The sequence below is a fragment of the Pagrus pagrus genome (assembly GCF_965226575.1).
Source record: "Pagrus pagrus genome assembly, chromosome: 9".
NCBI lineage: Eukaryota > Metazoa > Chordata > Actinopteri > Spariformes > Sparidae > Pagrus > Pagrus pagrus.
In genome coordinates, this window is record NC_140193.1 from 33,260,018 (window position 1) to 33,278,805 (window position 18,788).

Sequence of the window (18,788 nt, forward strand, 5' to 3'; positions counted from 1 at the left end):
TAATAAATGACTTTAATAAATAAATTAAACATTGCACGAGGCTTGCCCTGGTTGTCGATTATCCTGGTGTTGCACTGTGGTCGGGGTGACACTCATTACTTTCACTGGCCACTGCACCATTTTGCAAATCAGTTGTCCTACGATGGACGCTATGACTTGTAGCGGACCCGCCTCAGCACTGGAAGGTCATCTGGGGTACACTCAAAGAGACGATTAGTTGTTAATCACTCCATCCAAAAACAATGACCCCCTCATGTTTGTGTTGATCATGCCTTTCCCAGGACAGTGACAATTTGATGTTTTATTAGGACAGTAAATGTCATCCTATCTACCTTCCTGTAAACACCTCAGGCGAAGAGAACTGCCCCTCATATGACTTCCTGACTTGGATCAGTTGAAGGGTTCCCGAAAGACTCATTCAGCAAAAGTCCTGTCAAAAGAAGACTGTCTTGTTGTGGTCTCAGATGACAAGTAACAGTTTCTAAACCACTTGTCATTAGAGGAAACAAGACCAGACACTTGTGGTGGGTAAAGAAATACCAGGAAAAAAGTCCTATATACTGATACCTCCAAGTATGAGATTCAGTAACAGAGGGATGACAAATGAACCGGAGAGAGAATGATACCACAGTGTTTCAAACCAACACTGAAACATGGTGGTGGGAATATTCCAGTCTGGAGCCCTTTCGCCTACTCTGGAGTTGGACACCTGCTCCAAATTTGATGACACTCAGACCAAGGAGAAGTTTCACTCAATTTTTCAGAGACATGCTACGCCCTCTGGTTTGCACCTTTGTGTAAAACAGGGGTCTCAAACTCAAATTAACTTGGGGCCACTGCCAGTATTGTCATCTTGTAGGAGGGCCATTACAGTGTTCAAGAACTCCAAGGCGCAACATTTCTGAAAATGTAGTTTTTATTTCCATTATTAACATAATAATTCAAAAAGGCAAACAGCAGCTTGTATACATTTTATATGATTAGTTTTTTACAGTGCAAATCTTTTACCCCATTTAAATAACTTATTGAAACCTTACACTGAACTCACAGATGAAATACATTTCTACGCCTGGCAGCACTTCTGCTTATATTTTCTTGACATTTAACAAAAAACAATGCAAACAGAAGTAAACATCTGTGTGCTGTGTGTATTAGTTTTTAATAGTGCTGATCATTTTTCCCTAATAAATGACTTTAATAAATAAATTAAACATTGCACGAGGCTTGCCCTGGTTGTCGATTATCCTGGTGTTGCACTGTGGTCGGGGTGACACTCATTACTTTCACTGGCCACTGCACCATTTTGCAAATCAGTTGTCCTACGATGGACGCTATGACTTGTAGCGGACCCGCCTCAGCACTGGAAGGTCATCTGGGGTACACTCAAAGAGACGATTTCTTCCCCCACTTTGCAGCCACAAACCTATCAGTATGATGCAATCCAGAAGGGAGAGTTTTCTCACTTCTAAAGAAGAACAGCTTTTAACATTTCAAACTGTATTACAATAATACAAAAGGACAATTGACACCTCCACAGAATGGAGATGAGGTCTGTTCTCCACTTGATACTTTCCTAGCCCGCGTTTCATTTAAAGTTTTCATTGCATTTCTAACATGTGACAATACTGCCATCTACTGACCATGTATGGATAATTGTTTCTACAGTTAGGCTAAGTACACAGGATACATCTTATTACAATTAGTGAAGGAAAAGTTGTTGAATCCCGATTTTGGAACTATTTACTCTTTGTTTAAACAGTTATTTGCATGAAGTTAACATTCTTCATGATAATTTACCTAAAAGAGGAATTCACTCATATAAATGTTTTGTTTCTTTGATTCTTTCTCTTTTTGTTTATAAAATCCTAGTTCACATATTACTTGTTCTTGATATTTTAATGAGTCATGGTGGATGACAATATGTGTATTTTCAACACGCAAAACTCCATATTTTAATAATGTAGAATTTCAAGAATTACTATCTCAAACTACGAAAGGACAGAAAGGAATCCTGATTGGTTGATCGACCGAAAAAAACACATCCCGTATCCTCCGAATACAAAACCGCTGGAGACGGAGGTTTCTAGTCACGTATACTTTTGTCCCTTTTTTTTCTTGTTACTGGTGTACCTGGAGTTTTTTTTATAACTTTGCTACTAGTTTTATACAACCTTCTGGTTTTTCATGAATAAAGCCAATAGAACTGAAGTAATACGGACCAGCTGAGACCAGCCGAGACCCAATTAGACAGCCCGTCTGTACCATGACTACGAACACTGAGTGGCTTCCGATGAGAAGTGAATCCCGACTCCAAATCACCGTCGAAAGAGACTTGGCAGAGCCCCTTGACCGGACCGCACTTCGTCTCTGGGACCATAATGCCTGGAGTTCGCCGTGCAAAGGGTTCTGTCCATCGCATCCAATGCTTTGGTTCTGACCAAGTTCTCAACTCCGGACCGGCCTTCAAAGTCTGAAAGTAAAAAAAAAAAAAAGTCATCTAAAAGTAGGCTAAACCACCCTCTCAACTGCTCATGACTGGTTTGATGTTAAAATCGATATAATGATAATAATAGTCTTATTGACAACTTTTTCCTCCAGTATTTGTTACTAGAGTCCGTAGTGATCAGATTATTTCCTCCACCATTCCCCATTTCCTCTTTCAATTCACCATCATCATTTTGACTGCTTGTATATGGTAAATATTCACGTCTGACCATCATTTCATTTTTGTCATTTTTGTTAATATTTACTTAGTTAATAAACATTTTCATTTATACCCAGTCGTGGTCCTGTGTATTCCTTTGAAGTGGAGAAAGGAGATCAATTTAATCGAGAAGACACACTTTTAGATATTTGACTGGTCACTTAAGAAATTATTGATTTGATTTCAAGTTTCCTCTTCAGAGGTGTTGCCCCTAAATTGAGTGCAAAAACATTGAGATTCTGCTACAGACTGGAGGTGTCTACTTTGTGCAGCAGCACTGCTGCAACAGAGCTGCAGCACAACAGGAGTCACATTTAACTTTTAGCATGAAGAGAGCTGACTGACAAGATGATGGAGGAGGATTTGTTGTCAAAGTGAAAAGCAAACGCGCCTGTTTAGCAATATGTCGGATTTCAACTCATAACAGGTAACCTGGGTAATGAGGGAAAAAGAGTTGTTGCCTCTCTAAGAAGTTGGAGGTGTAACCCTAACCGGCAGTTTGAAACCCCTGGTGTAGAAGGATTCATACTGCTGCAGGATAATGTGCCCAAACACACCTCAAAACTTTATAAGAACTACATGAAGACCAAAGAAGACATGACTGTAGTGGACTTTCCTCCACAGTCATCTGACCTCAACCCCTTTGAACATTTATGTCATCACAAGAAGCTTTGTGGGACATTGTCAAATCATGCTGGGATAACAGAAGTCAGAAGTATTTACACGGGTGTAGAGTACATGCCCGCTTGAGTGAAGACTGAAAAAAAAGGGGCATGCCAAATACTAAGATATACTGAATTTCATGGACATTTTCATGACCCAACTTTTCACTCATATCGTTGAGCTGATTTTATGACTTGTTAAAAATATTACAGTAGAAACAAATGCTATATTCAGGTAACTTCCACATAGAAGAGAAAACTTCCACATGTTGTAACAAACAGAAAACCAGATCCAGTGGTTCCTAAAGAGGCTGTAGCCTAACGCTGGGTTCAGACAGGACGCCGAAGAGCCGTGATCAGCTGCGAAGCGCCGAGGAGCGGAGCCATTTTCGATTCGAGAATTTCCGAGTGCGGCGCTTTGGCGCACTGTCTGAACCTGGCGTAAATCAATCTTACAACATGCTTGATCAAATGTAACTGATCGTTGAGCTGTTTATATATATATATATATATATATATATATATATATATATATATACATATATGTATATATAAAAAGATGGTCAGCGAAGCATCATTCTAAAACTGGTATAGGTCTGTGCACTGTTGGCTGTTGGACCACAGTCGTTATCTGACAAAAATGGACATATCCCTCCATGTCTGTCAACACCTGTCTGTGCTATTTATCTGATCTAAAAAGCCCACGGAAAAGCTTCAACCTCTCTTAGCCTGTCCAGGATAAGCTAGTATAGATAAAGCATTTTGCAGTGTCTCATCCCAATCATCATTTTTTTCTGTAATTGAATTCAAAAAGTGAAACTTTCATATATTCTAGATTCATTACACAAAGTGAAATATTTCAAGCCTTTTTTGTTTTAATTTTGATGATTATGGCTTACAGCTACAAAAATCCAGTATCTTAGAATATCAGAATATTACATAAAACCAATCAAAATAAGGATTTATAATACAGAAATGTCGAACTTCAGAAAAGTATGTTCATTTATGCACTCAATACTTGGTCAGGGCTCCTTCTGCACGGCATCAGTGCAGCATGGCATGGAGGCGATCAGCCTGTAGCACTGCTTCAGCTTGTCTGAATTGTTGGGTCTGCTGTCTCTCATCTTACTCTTGACAATAGGTCAGGTCAGGCGAGTTGTCTGGCCAATCAAGCACAGTGATACAACAATCAGCAAACCAGTTACTAGTCCTGCTGGAAAAGGAAATCAGAATCTCCAGTACAGTATGGAGATGCTGATTTCCTTTTCCAGCTGGACTTGGACCCTACCCACAGTGCCAAAACTACTAGTAATTGGTTTGCTGACCATGGTATTACTGTGCTTGATTTGCCAGTCCAAAACTGGGCCGTGTTCCTGCTCGTCAACCTGGAGGAGGCTAACTAGTGTTCATCCATTTTTAGGAAACATCTTAAATGTCTAAGCGGGTACATCTGAATCCACACAAAACGTTATATAGTCTGAGATCACATTAATTTGTTCATTCAAATCTGGACATTCAAAAATCTCCCATGAGGTACAGTCGAAACAACCGTGCAAACATGAGATGCTGTCCTCATTTCAAGATCTTTACGGTCCTGATCTAGGGCTTCTCCCTCTCCAAAAGCCTCTGATATGATGGCCAGAGGTAAACCACATTGTGGTCTGATGCACCCAGGGGAGGCATGGCAGGTCTTATTTTTCCTAGTGTGAAACTTCACATATTGATAGGAAGTATGCAGACTATTTTGCAATGAACAGTTCTTAAAGTGCCCCAGAAAAAAATATGGTGCATCTGGGGAGATGGATTTAAGTTTTTGTGAAAGGTGGTATATTGCCTCTGATGCTTTGATAGACTTTGCTTGTGGGTGAAAGTAAACCACGGTGAAAATCAGTTGTGGAAACTCACGAGGGCAGTAGGGGGGTCGGGTGACACACATTGCAGTTCAATGTCAGGAGCACAGAAGGGCTCCCAAGTGAGAAGACACACTCCACCACCATGACGATGGGTCCACATGGCTCAGTATAAAATCAACTCTTAAATCGTCCAGGACTTTAAAATTGCACTGCAGTAGGAATTCTGTTATGTATCGGATGCTTTGAATGACGCTGCCTGCAAGGTTTCTGTGATTAAGTCTATGAGTAAAATAGATGCTTAAAATCAACAGAGCAAGTCCAATAATCCATGCAGATGAAGCCATGGCTGTATTGAGCAGTGAATATTGTAATACATCAATGAAAACAGCAGGAAAGAAAAAACCCACAAAAACATCAAAAAGGGACAGGACATGCCACTGTGAAAAACACTTCTGGTTGCCAAAGAGCAGTGGACTGGACTCATGTGGCTGTTCCATCTGATGAAGACAAGCAGATCATCCCTGGGAGTTTTGTGGAATGGACAACATAAGGTCCCACAGCCAGCTGAACTAGTTCAGTCTGTGCATCCCTGAAGGGGCCTCCACAGGGACAGCACCGATTCTAACTAGAGTCCAGCTTTCCTTTTCTTTTCTCAACCCTGCTGGAATTAGGGTGGCCATTTCCTTCACATCAAAAAGGAGGACACTTTGCATACACAGGGACACGCAAGCAGATGTTTGTTTGGTATGATCCGGTTTAAAATTTGAATATGTTTTTCCACCAGATTACATAAAGGTGCATACACATACCACATAGCTAATAATAAATATACAAGATACAGGTGATAGGATGGTAGGAGGCCGGTCAGAGGCAGGTCAGAAGCTGGACAGAGGCAGGACAGATGCTGCTTGAGGCAGGACAGATGCTGCTTGAGGCAGGCCACAGAAGGCCTCAGCATGGTGGACCTGTAGGGGAACAGCCTGACATTCCGAAACACCTCCATTCCGAAACCCCTCCACCTCGACACACCGCTGTTCTGAATCGCTGTTCTTTCAACTTCCAATTACTTCTCAATATGGTTAGGGTTAGGGGTACCACAATAGCCTTTTCGGAAAAGCAGGGTCTTTAGAAAAAATGAGAAACCACGCCATTACGATGAATGGAAGTCTATTTTCGGAACAGCGGGGTTTCGGAAAGGCGGGTTGTAACCGACCTGTAGCATCAACAATGAAACACAAGAGAAATCACACAGATGAAACAAGTTGAGACATATAGCCTTTCCTTATCCATATTGCTAATTAACATGACCAGGACAGAGTTGTATGACATTCTCACCTGGAGTTCAGGCAGCTGGTCCGAGGCTGGGTAGAGGCTGGTTGAGGCAAGGCAGAGGCTGGTAGGAGGCTAGTTGGAGGCTGGGTAGAGGCTGATAGAGAATCTGATGGTAGAAGGGAGGTCTGGCCTCTTGGGACTGGCACACAGTCTATTTGCGATACTTCAGCCCTTTCCTGGCTGCTTCGAAGAGTTTCTTGTTCGCAAGGAATTTCTTGTATATCTCTGTGCACTGGTCTGTGAAATTGAAGCAAATCTGCAGCTCTGCCTTGACACTGTCCACTTCCAGTCGATTTCTCTCATTTCTCCAGGCTGTGGTCATCATTGAAAATACACGCTCTGTATGTGCATTGCTACATGGGATGGAGAAGATGTAGGCACTGACCTTCCTGCACTCCGATTGTTAGCTCGATGCTCGTCAGTGCTAGCATGTCTGTTGATAGCTACTTTCCCTTTGCTGCTGACATCTACGTGGCTTCAACACATTGTACAAAAAAAATGAAACTCATCCTTTCTACTTTTTGTCACAAACTCGTGTTCTTTTGCCCATTCCGGGTTAAAGGAGGTCTTTCGCTTCGGCATTTTCAGAATTTCAGTCCAACAACCGGACGTTAGCTAACTATGTTCTCTGTCACTGAGAGCTTGATTGACAGCCTGGTGGTAGCAACTGTGCATGAGCTCTTGTTGTGGGAATCAACACATGGCTCATTTGAATATTAAAATTAGCCATGTGTTGATAGGTCACCACAGAAAAATGTAACCAATGAAATTACTTATTTTGACACAGCTTTTTGGACACACATTATTAGCCAATAAGTATTAAACTAACAAGGTAACGTGTCAAAAGGCGGACCTTTTTTGTTATTTCCGGACTGTCCGGCCTAAAGCCGGACGCATGGCCACCCTAGCTGGAACAGAGGTGTGGAAGTGGCAGCTGTCATGCTTCTTGGCTCACACATGAATGGGTTTTGGTGGAAGACACTGTATTCAGCCTCTCAACAATCTGGTTCTGCCTGTGTTGCAGCAGCAGCTGTCTGGAGATCTGCACTGTGCACACTCCGATCAAAATAAAAGTCAACACGGCTGACATGACATACAGATGACTGCAGTGGAGCAGTTTTTGTCCTTTTTCATGCACTATTGAATAAACCAAACCAAGATTTTCAGTGTTAAATGAGAAGATGTTGACCACAACCTGTCAAACTCACCAGAAGTGTTGCTTTTCTGACTTAACTTAAATACTGTTAAAAAGGCCAGCTAATTTCCAGAGCCAGACTTTAATGTAAAGGCTGTAGCAAAGTGCCCCTTTATGGAAATGTATGTTTAGGCAGGCTTAATTTGGCACTGCCTGTCAGTTAGCATTTTCATGAAGTAGTGTGCTGCTCGGTTCCTGCATCTTCCTGTAGAGATTTCTTCTCAGCCAACTCTACTTTTCAGAGTGTTTGTGTATGCAACTAAAGCTTGATTTATGCTTCTGCGTCGCGGCGACGGCGTAGCTACGTCGTCGACGCAGACCCCTACGCGGACCCTGCGCCGTAGCCTGACGTGCGCCTCCAAAAAATCCTGACTACGCGTCACGTCGATGCGTCGAGACGCGAACGGCAAGGACTGGGATTGGTCCGCTCAGACCATCATTCCGGCAGTTGCTTTTCCAGTCAACAGTATAACAACACCGCCAGTTACTTCTGCTGCTTGCATGCTTGTCTCCTATTGCTTGTGAACTCCATGCTTTGTGAGATCCCAGCAGGGCAGGAGGAGTATTGGTGTTGTGCAGCATGTAGCTTGTAAGCCCCACACTGTGACCAGAATGCTACACAGCATATCTGCTCTGACCGCAACTGCAGTGCAAGAGAGCAAGAACCCCCCGAAACCAATCACCCCCCCCCCACCCCCCCTCGCGGCTTGGCGGTGAATTGCAGACCAACGCGTTCCCTCGACGCAGAACTTCGAATGCTCAATGACGGCGTAGGGTCGACGGCGTAGCTACGTCGTCGACCCTACGCCGTCATTGAGCATTCGAAGTTCTGCCGCGACGCAGAAGCATAAACTAAGCTTAAGTGTCAGTCACTTCTTCCTTTCTTGTTAATAAGCATGAGGATGAGTCTTTGTGTTTTATGAAACTGAGTTGTTATTTTGCTGTTAGCTCCTGCTACTACCATGGTGTGACCGTGACTGACATTCATAAGTTACCTGGCCTTGCTAAGCTAGCTCAGTTATTACAATAGTGAGAATTAAGTGTTTCATTTGCAACTGAGTCAAATTGTAGCGCTATCTTGCCTTTGCGTTAATGAAAGATATTTATGTACATTCATGCCAATTGAAGGATTCTCTATATCAAATCAAATCAAATCAAATTTTATTTGTATAGCCCAAATTCACAAATCACAGTTTGCCTCAGAGGGCTTTACAATCTGTACAGAGACGACACCCTCTGTCCTTCGACCCTCGATTCGAGTGAGGAAAAACTTGTCCCCCAAAAAAACCCTTTTAACAGGGAAAAAAAATGCGGAAGAAACCTCAGGAAGAGCCACAGAGGAGGGATCCCTCTCCCAGGACGGACAGACGTGCAATAGATGTCGCATGTACAGAGCAGATCAACGAGATCACAATGTATACAATTATAATGGATGGTTGACAGGAATGAAAGTACATTAAGAGGTATTACAGCAATAATAATGAAATGCACATAATGGAAATGTGACTACTAGTAATAACAGTAGTAGTGGTTAACGGTAAGGATAGGATGTAGTAATGCATTACAATATATAACAGTTAATTTATGTTAAACTCATTTGGATTTGCAATCTTGTATTTTTTCCTCATTTCTCTGTAGAAGCCATACTTGTAAATAACACTAATGGATAGAAAGGAGAACTTTAACTTAACATTGGCTCATTAAAATACTTGGTAGTGGACAATGTCTCATTGTGTTCTTACCAGACATGCTGTAGGGGTTGTTAGTCAGCATCTGGGCAGTTTCTACTGTAGAATTCACACTTCGGATCAAATATAGTTTATTATTGAATGCTTTTTAAATTACTTTTTCATTCAATTGTTTTGTTGTCTCTCTCCAGTATAGACAAAGTGAAGGTTTTGTCTCTGATGCTTCATGCTGCAGACATTAGTCATCCAGCCAAAGCCTGGCCACTGCACTACCGTTGGACTCACAATCTGATGGAGGAGTTCTTTCGACAGGTAGATACACACACACATGCATGCACGCATACACACACACACACACACACACACACACACACACACACACACACGCACACCATTTTTTAGGAAAAGGCCTGTCTGCCAAACATGACTCCATCTGGAAAGACTCCTGGCAAAATATATAGTATCAGAGTTGGGAGCTACAACATCAGTTTAATCCACCACCCACTGCTTACTTTTTGTGCTCATCTTTCCAGGTTCGACCTCTGTATATAAGTTAAATATACCGTACATGTATTTCTAATCACCTGTATTATAGTGATGCAAGGAAATGAGGTATCTGCAAAACAGCTTATATTGTGGCAAGCTGCTCAAGCCTCCCACAGCTTTCTTAATAAACATGGTTTTCACATGAATCATTTCAAATGCTAGTCTCTAAATCCGACTGAAAGTAAACACAAAGAGAAGAAATGGCTATTATATCAGCACAAGTCATATAGTAGCAACCATAATGGGAAGGTTTATTCACACTGGAATTTTCCTTTTTCATTCTCTTGACTTTGTGTTGATAACATGGTAATGTTTGCTACTCATCATACTAACCCTTTCAGTGTAGCATGGGGTGGCTGTGGCTCAGAAGGCGAAGCAGGTCATCCACTAAGGTGGAGTGCACTCGGGCTGGACACTGAACCCTAAATTGCCCCTGATAGTCAGACCAGCACCCAGTGTGGTAGCTTGCTGTCATCATTGTATGAGCGTGTGCATGAATGAGCAGCAAAAACCTTGTAAAGCAGCCATTTACATACATCTATTACAGAACTGAAAAGACAATGTGTTGGGTAGTCAGATTGCTTTTTGCACATCCCGACCCCTCTTTCTGCTTGAATTTACACTGATTGCTTTGTTGTTTTTCATGCCCCAGTGACAAAAAGTGGATGCAAATCTAATAACACCCACATTAATTCAAGGGAAATAATTGATTGTAGAGAAAAGTAGAGCATCAGCAAAATTGGAACGCATTCAGTGACCAAACTGTAAAATGTACAAAAACCACAAACAATGACTTTGTAGTCAACATGTATTCACTACACTACAAAGATATGATGACAACAAAACACAGACTAAAGTATGGTGACAAACGCTAAACAAGAAGGTTTGGTGTTCAGACCAGGTAGATGAAAATGAAGTAGAAGCAACACAATAGAACTCTGAATGGAGGAACTTTAAAAAAGACTGTGTTTGCATCGTTCAAAGCTGAGAGTATTGAGAGTAACTGGAATCATAGCAAACACTTGTATGACACTTGGACCTGTAAACCATCATCAATATTATTCAACCTCTGGAAAGTGTGTTATACCTGATGAGGCTGAAGGGGAAAGAAGAGATTTTGGGTTTGCTGAGGATGAAGATGAAGAAAGTGTTGTGTTGAATCTCCAGTTGGCCTTTGTTGGCCTGGGGTCCTGCATCTCTCTCTCTTTCTCTCTGTCTCTCTTTCGTGCACCCTTTGGGAAGGTATGCAGGCAGTCTTCAGTTTCTTCAAAGGTGTAGTAGGCCTCTGGCCTCAAAGTTCTTTTCTCCAAACAAGCCTTAGTTGCCAGTATGCAGCTGAAGTCCCCCCCTCATGGGGTCAAGCCAGCAGAGGTGTGTCCCGGTTGGGGTCCAGAGGTGAAGAGAAACTCCTGTGTAGGCTCAGTGAAGAGATCATCATCCTTTTCATTAAAGTCTTCTAGAGTCTTGAGACTGGAAGGTGATTTGTGATGTCATCAGAGGTGACACTTCCTTTTCCCGTGTCCCCACAGTTAACAAACTTTTTTTTTTCTGTTTATTGATTTTTAAGTTGAAAACAAACACAACGTATAACATCCCCCCCAACAATCTCAGCAATAAGAAAAAAGTCCAAAAATAAATTAAAAAATAACAATAATAACAATAGCAATAATAACAGGAAGAAAAATAAACAATACTGTTTATCATTGTACTAATAAAATAATAATGATCAGTTCAGTAATTATTAAACATTTATTTAACTTTAATCTTATTAAATCATTATCAGTATCTTTTAAGAGGTTGAGGTATACAGGCAGGCATGTAGATGAGCGTCTTCACAGGCCACAGCGTCCTGTGGTCCTGTAAGACCAATTCACAATTTTTTGTGAACTCTGGGCCATGTCTGAAGATATTTGTGACAGTTTATCAGATAGTTAGGTGGTCTATCCTGCAATGGACCATCTTGCCATTTGGTCTTTGAGTTCTTTGTGTCCTTGAGACAATGTCCTGGTGTGTTCGGAGTCATTTTATGGCTATCCTGAAGACACCGGGCTGGCTGGGAGGTTTCCCAGTCAAATCCAAATTTAAGCAGGGTTGATAATCCTACAACTGTGTCTTTTCCAGGGAGATAAAGAGATAGAACTTGGTCTTCCTTTTTCTCCTCTCTGTGACCGCAAAGCCACCATGATCGCCCAATCACAGATAGGTAAGAACAACAATCAACCGAATACCTAATGAACACAGGCAGGTGAGGAGTACTGTTAACTAGTAACAGAGAGTAGAACTATACTATTGACCTCTGATAGGTGACTGTCAGCGTATATTAACTTTGGTTCAACAGTCACCTGCCAGTGGAACTAAACACATTCTTAAATCTCTGAGGGTTGGATCTGATTAAATTATACACATCTTCCCATCTTTCCTTCTCTTTTATATCCATCTTTTCTATCCATGTCTGCCCATCTCTCTGTCTGGTTGCAGGTTTCATAGACTTCATTGTGGAGCCAACTTTCAGTGGTCTGATTGACACAACAGAAAAGGTGATTGGTCCTTTGATAGAAGAGGACAGGAAGGCCCGAGAGACTGGAAACAGGAGGTCCAGGTATAACTAATAGTATTTTTTGGGAAAGTGGTGGAACATAATTTTAATCATACTTCTTGTACTGTAATTCTCTGTAGAGAATTACTTTCTCCACAAGTTTAATAGACTTTACGTTGGGTTTTGAAAATCTGTTCTGAAGCAGAACTGGTTTTACTGCCAATGCTTCAATGGACACAAAACTCTCCTCATTGAATCATCCCAGTGAGCAAAAAGTGGTCTAGATCACGTCTTTTACACGTCTTTTCTGGACGCTGTATAGACGTTTTTTTTTCGTTTATCGACTAATTCTGGCTGTCAGTGGGCGTCCAGATCATAGCCAGTGTGAACGTCTATTCTCAACTAATTCTGGATGTCAGTGGATGTCTAGATTATGGCCTGACTTGACGTCTTTTCTCAACGTCATTTATCGACTAATTCTGGCTGTCAATGGATGTCCAGATCATGGCCTGGTCTGACGGACATGATATCAACCTGTTTTGGACGTCTACAGACGTTGCCTGCTCAGTGGGATAAGTCCATACCATGAGCACAATAAAAATAAGTGCACTAATGCAACTTATTCTCCCCAGGTATCGATTCTGATACCTAAACTCAGGATTTTTGCCACCAAGTATCAGTCTGACACCGGGATTATGTTTTTCCTAACATTTAAAAGTATACATCACTGTGTGTGGAACTAATTAAGATATGCATAAGCTTACAGGAGGCCATGTGACAGACCTAAAGGAGCCTCAAGGGGTTCCCACTGGTTGAAACCTACTCAAATTTCAAGAGCCCAGTTGTTCTAGATGAGGCCCCTGTCTTATACAGTTGGAACACTAGGGGACATGAGACTTGTGACTGAGCTCCATTGATTCCATAACTCTGCTTTGTTCCAGTTTAACAGGAAGTGGTTCAGTTACTGTAGAGTCGGTGCAGAGACACAGCAGTGGTCGACATGGGAACAGTGATGATGGACAGATTGACTTTTCACTGACAGCCATTGACCTGCCAGCTCTGAGGCTCCACCTATCTGGCGTCATTGCCAGCAACAAGGACAGATGGAAAGAGCTGTCTGTGCATGGTATAAAACACCCCCGGTTAACTGATGTTTTCTTTAACTTAAAATGTTTTGTACAGTGCATAAGTTTCTTCCTATGAATATAGATGGGAGATGATTCTTTATCTAGTGTCCTGTAACTCAAATTTTCCTGTGTGTCTATTGTGCACAGAGATCGCCAATAAGGAGCAAGAGGAAGTGGAGTCTGATGCCAACTCAGACATCCAAACCCATATCTCACCCACTCACAGTGTCCCTGATGGACACATCTCTGACCAATCGCAGAAGTCAGATGGCTCGCCTCCAGAGGAAACACACAATGACAAGTGTCCAGACCACATGCCTGCAGATCACCTTACCTGGAATGGTACAAACATGTAATAGGGTACATCACAAGTCTCTTAAATTGCATCCAAATACCATCACTGGCATTTTTTCCTTGTCCGTCCTACTGAGGATGTGAGGAGAGACACAAGAAAACAAAACAAAAAAAGAAAAATTAGGAAATGTGTTTTTTAGGGAAATGAGACAACCTTTCCTCTGAAGCATCATGTGACACAACATCCATTGCTGATGATCACAGCTGGATTAGCTTTCAGTAAGTTTTTGCAGCTATTTGTGTCTGCACACATGTGCATAATACTAACAGGAGGTACACAGTTATCTGTGCAAAGCAGTGGTGTTTACTCTCTGTAGCCTGTTACCTGTTTAACAGACACCTTGACTATATAACAAGCTGCATTTTTTAATGGCCCAGAATATGATAGTGTCTTTTGAAGACTGTAATGTATTGATTAGGTTAAATGTTTCAGGGAAAATTGAAATCATATAACTCATATCAAATCTGACTATAGGGATTATCAACCACTTGTGCTGCAAAGCAATGGTTATAAGGGAAGTGTTTCTTGCTGACAGACTCTCTTTGACTTTAATAGGAGGAAATATCAAATAAGAGACTGGGGTTGTACCCATCATATGCAACAATTTCCTAAACACACACTCTCAATGACCTGACCTGTTGCTGTGGCAACCTTTGCAGGGACGAGGCCAGGGGAGGAGATGGAGGAGGATGATGATGAAGTGCCTGAAAATGCCTGACACGCCATGGCTATCTCACCACTGTATCTGACTGTGGCAGGTCACCATGGCAACAGATGTTGTGGTGCAGTGACAGCGAGAGTTCAGGCTCTCCTGTTTAAAGACAGCAGCTGACTCAATGTGGTTCAGTGGTTCTCAAAGGGCCATCAGACCTTAAGTTTACAACTGATCGTGAAAATATCATATTCACAGTAACAACATTCATCAAATTACAGCTTCTTAGCAGCTTCATGGTCAATTCACGGCGGTGAAAGTGTTTTGTGATTTCATTAGAAAATATCAAAATTTGAATAAAAATAAAGACAGATAGGTGAAAACCAAAGAGCGTACAGTGGTTGAAATTTCCTGCCACAGCCATGGCTCGCTAGCTGACCATTACCTGGAGGATAGAGACATGGAGCTGTTAAGAAGCGGTTGGGAAGGTTTTGTGAATGAAGCTAAGGAGAGTGACAGGTGTGTTGTTATACACTTTTATAATATCTTAGGAGTGTAAAGAATGATTACTGATCCTTTGTCTGTTTGTCTGTTCTGGGTTGATATCAAGCATGTTTTGCTTCAGCCCATGACCCAATATGTGATGTCTGGCCTGTCAAAGATAGTAATGATGGAAATCTCTAGGCACCTCACAATTATATTCAGAGGCCTATGATACAATGATAAAATGAGTGACGCATCAAATTTTTCTATAAAATGTGTGACAATGTGCTACATGTAAAACACAGCATACTTGTAATAATCCATAGGTCATTTAAATATACAGATGATTTAACATGATATTACTGAGCTGGTTGCTCAGCCATCCCCAAACTCATGAAAAAACATTTGCTAAGACCACACCATGATGCACAACTTTATGTCTGTTATGATTCACCATCCAATTAGTTCACTGGAACGCAAAGCTGGAATTGTTACAGGCGAACATAATGTGTTTTAATTTCCAGTTTATTGACTTTTCTGCCTTGAGACATAATCTTCAAGAGAGGATCATGGTCCAAAAAAGAATATTTTTTTTCCAAATAGGTCCCTCAGGATAGTTAATCTTGCAAGCAGCATGGCTTTAGGGATGTAATCAATGGTCTGTCAGTTGGTTGATCCACCACTTTGGTCCAGGCTGAAATATTTCAACAGCTATTGGACAGACTGACCTGAAATTTTGTGCAGATTTTCATGACTCCCAAACGAGTGAATCCGAATGACTTTTTTGTGTAGCACCATCCTTAGGTGAAAACAGTTCAATTTAAACATTCCTAAGTCTATAGTGGCATGAAAAATACCTGCAAAACTAATGACATACCCGTCAGCATCAGCTGTACCTTGGGGTTTGTGCTTGTTTGAAAATGTTAGCTTGCTAATGCGCTATATTAAAATGGTGACATTATACCTGCTGTACATTAGCATTCAAGGTTTACTTAGTGAGCATGGTAGGATGCTGACATGAGAATTCAGCTCAAAGTATTTCTGTGGATACATCGCCTCAGAGACGCTAGCATGACTGAGTCTTGCTGTTACATGATTGGTAGTGATTTTAAAAGATTTATTTCGGCATTTCTGCTTCATTTAGACAGTTACAGCAGGAGAGATAAAGAAAAAGCAGGGGAGAGACAGAGGCCTGAGCAACTGAGGACAGTTGGTGACATTGTCTTTCCTAGTAGAGCAGGAGTAACACTGGCACTATCTTGTTGTAGAATCCTAAATTGTGAACACACAGCTAATTCAAAGACAAAGCAAGAAAGTCGGGCTGTACCCACCAGTTTAGAGCTTCATTATGCCGCACAGTTTTTAATTTGCTTTCATTTCCTTCATTTGGTCTAAACCAGGAATTTCTGCACCACTGCAGATAAAGATTAGGGTACACTACTACTTAGAATTATTATTAATTACTTATTAGAATTATACAATTTGTAGAATTAGATTCAAGTGGTGGCTGTACAGGATTGTTTCCAATAACTCCAGAGCATTGTAGTTCATAAGTCATACATTTATTGAAAAAAGATACATTTAATCATCATCGAAATTCACCATCTTTATATTTTACAAAATATTCAGCATCAAGCCATAGTCGTTGGCATTTAGCTTTTCATTATCATTTTCGCTGTGGCCAAAAAGCTGTTTGCTCTCCTGCTTGCCACGCACAGATGGAGGCATGTGACGCACCCGTAATCACAGGGTTGTCCCACTGAAATCTTAAAACACCATGAATTATATTTATGAAAACATGATAATAAAAAGACTATGTTGACTTCAATGCTTTCAAAATTTTAAATTAAAATTTCATAAGCATAACCAAAAGGAGAACAACCACCTATAATGGTGTGCTCAGATTGTGAAAAGTGAGTATTTCTCTTTCTCTATCTCTCTTCACACACTCACTGTGTGTGTGTGTGTGTGTGTGTGTGTGTGTGTGTGTATGTGTGTGCGTGTTCAGGCCAAACCCCCATCCATAAAGTGTCTCAGCAGAGTTCGTTGGTGTGTCCTTGTGAAAAAGATGATTCTAATAGCTTGGTGATGTGGTGAATTGTTCTGCCAGCTTACCACTAACATCTTAGCCTGACAGGAACATGCTAGCTCTTGTCAGTCACAAGAACTTTTGAAAACAATAGTCCAATAAAAAAATAAATTTCTCAAGTTCCAATTCTGCGTCTCTGTTTTAATTGTTCAGTTAAATCTTGGTTTCTGTCAAATATAAAACATATCAGCGTCACTGATGTGTTGTCCTGTCTGACTAATTCCACCCATCATACAGCCAGAGGAAGGCAGAGTAGCCAAAAACTGTACTCAAGTAGAAGTACTGTCACTTTTCAAAAACAAGCACTCAGTTACAATTTGTATGGTTTTTATTTTCAGACCCAAAAGCAGACACAAGACAGGGGGAGGGTTAAAATACATTTATTTCGGTTGCTCAGGTAAATTGGGGTGGTGGAGGAAGGCTCAGGCTCTGCAGTTGACTTAGCTGGGGCTCCCAGTGCAGAACAGCTGAGGCTTTCACACTGGCACAGGTGAACAAGAAGCGGTGGGCCCCCAGAGTGATCTGGCTGGTGGCTGAGGTGCAGGAGGCTGAGTGGCAGAGTGGCTGTGGAGCTGGAGCTCGTGGCCACTGACAAATGACGAGGAGATGCAAAAGTTAGTCTTAGAAGGTTCAAAGTTACACACAAGTTAAAAGTTACTAGAAGTAGTACGACAGGTTGCAGCCATATATACCATGGCGTTGAGTGGAAAACAATCTGGCAGCAACTCAAGTAGATGTAAAAGTTATCAAAATAACCTCTTGAGTTAGAGTACGTACTGAAAAAGTTATTGAAAGAGTCAGTACTTTGAGGGATAAACAAAAGGAAAAGAAAATACAGCAGCAAACTTCCCCCCCACATTTAATGTGGATATGACTGGAATTATTTCAACCACAGATGGTCCTCCTCAAGTGAAGGGAGAAGTGAACATGAAGCTGTTTTTATTTGGGATGAATAACATGTCGTCTTCTACTGATTAGCTAACCTGCCACATTTTCAACAGAAGAATATCCCTAGTCTTTATCTCTGGTTGAGTGTCATCACAAAATATTGTATTATTTTTACTTTTTACTTAAAAAAACCAAAAAATAACATTCTTTGCTTGTTGTCTTCTAGATGATTTACATGTGCAATAGACCATGTCTATAGTGTCAAAAAGTAAAGAATGTCAACATGTTACAGTGTCCTTAAACTTTTATCATTCAGTAGTATCAGTATGGACGCCTTAAGTCCCAGTTTCCGTCACAGACAGCCACAGACCAGGTCAGTTGAATAATATGAAGACAATTAGATTAGGCTGGTTAAATGTAAATGACTTATTTAGGCTAATTAGGAGACAATGCTGCAATGTTTCTTCATTGTCTATTAAATAAATTCACTTCTTCACATTGACCTTATCTGTGTTAAAAATATTATATCAGTTCAGTCCATATGTAATAAAAGTTCTTCTTTCTAATGTATTAGCATTAAAACTACAGACACATTTATTGTTCTCTGTCAGCTGTGTCAGGACAGGTCTCTGATAAATGTACCCAACAGACCTGAGACCAGCTGACCACCTGTCTCTT

The 18,788-nt window shown here is 41.1% G+C and overlaps 1 protein-coding gene across 1 annotated transcript in view; it reads left to right on the forward strand.

Annotated features, from left to right (window-relative positions):
* The window catches only part of LOC311262208 (dual specificity calcium/calmodulin-dependent 3',5'-cyclic nucleotide phosphodiesterase 1A-like), a 182,240-nt gene extending 164,892 nt beyond the window's left edge, over positions 1 to 17,348 (forward strand). The window contains exons 11-16 of the mRNA XM_084361456.1: positions 9,626 to 9,746; positions 12,102 to 12,183; positions 12,459 to 12,579; positions 13,458 to 13,642; positions 13,791 to 13,985; positions 14,658 to 17,348. Coding sequence (XP_084217582.1) covers positions 9,626 to 9,746; positions 12,102 to 12,183; positions 12,459 to 12,579; positions 13,458 to 13,642; positions 13,791 to 13,985; positions 14,658 to 14,716 — 763 coding nt within the window. The 3' untranslated portion in view covers positions 14,717 to 17,348. The remainder of the gene's footprint in view (positions 1 to 9,625; positions 9,747 to 12,101; positions 12,184 to 12,458; positions 12,580 to 13,457; positions 13,643 to 13,790; positions 13,986 to 14,657) is intronic.
* Positions 17,349 to 18,788: the final 1,440 nt, after the last annotated feature.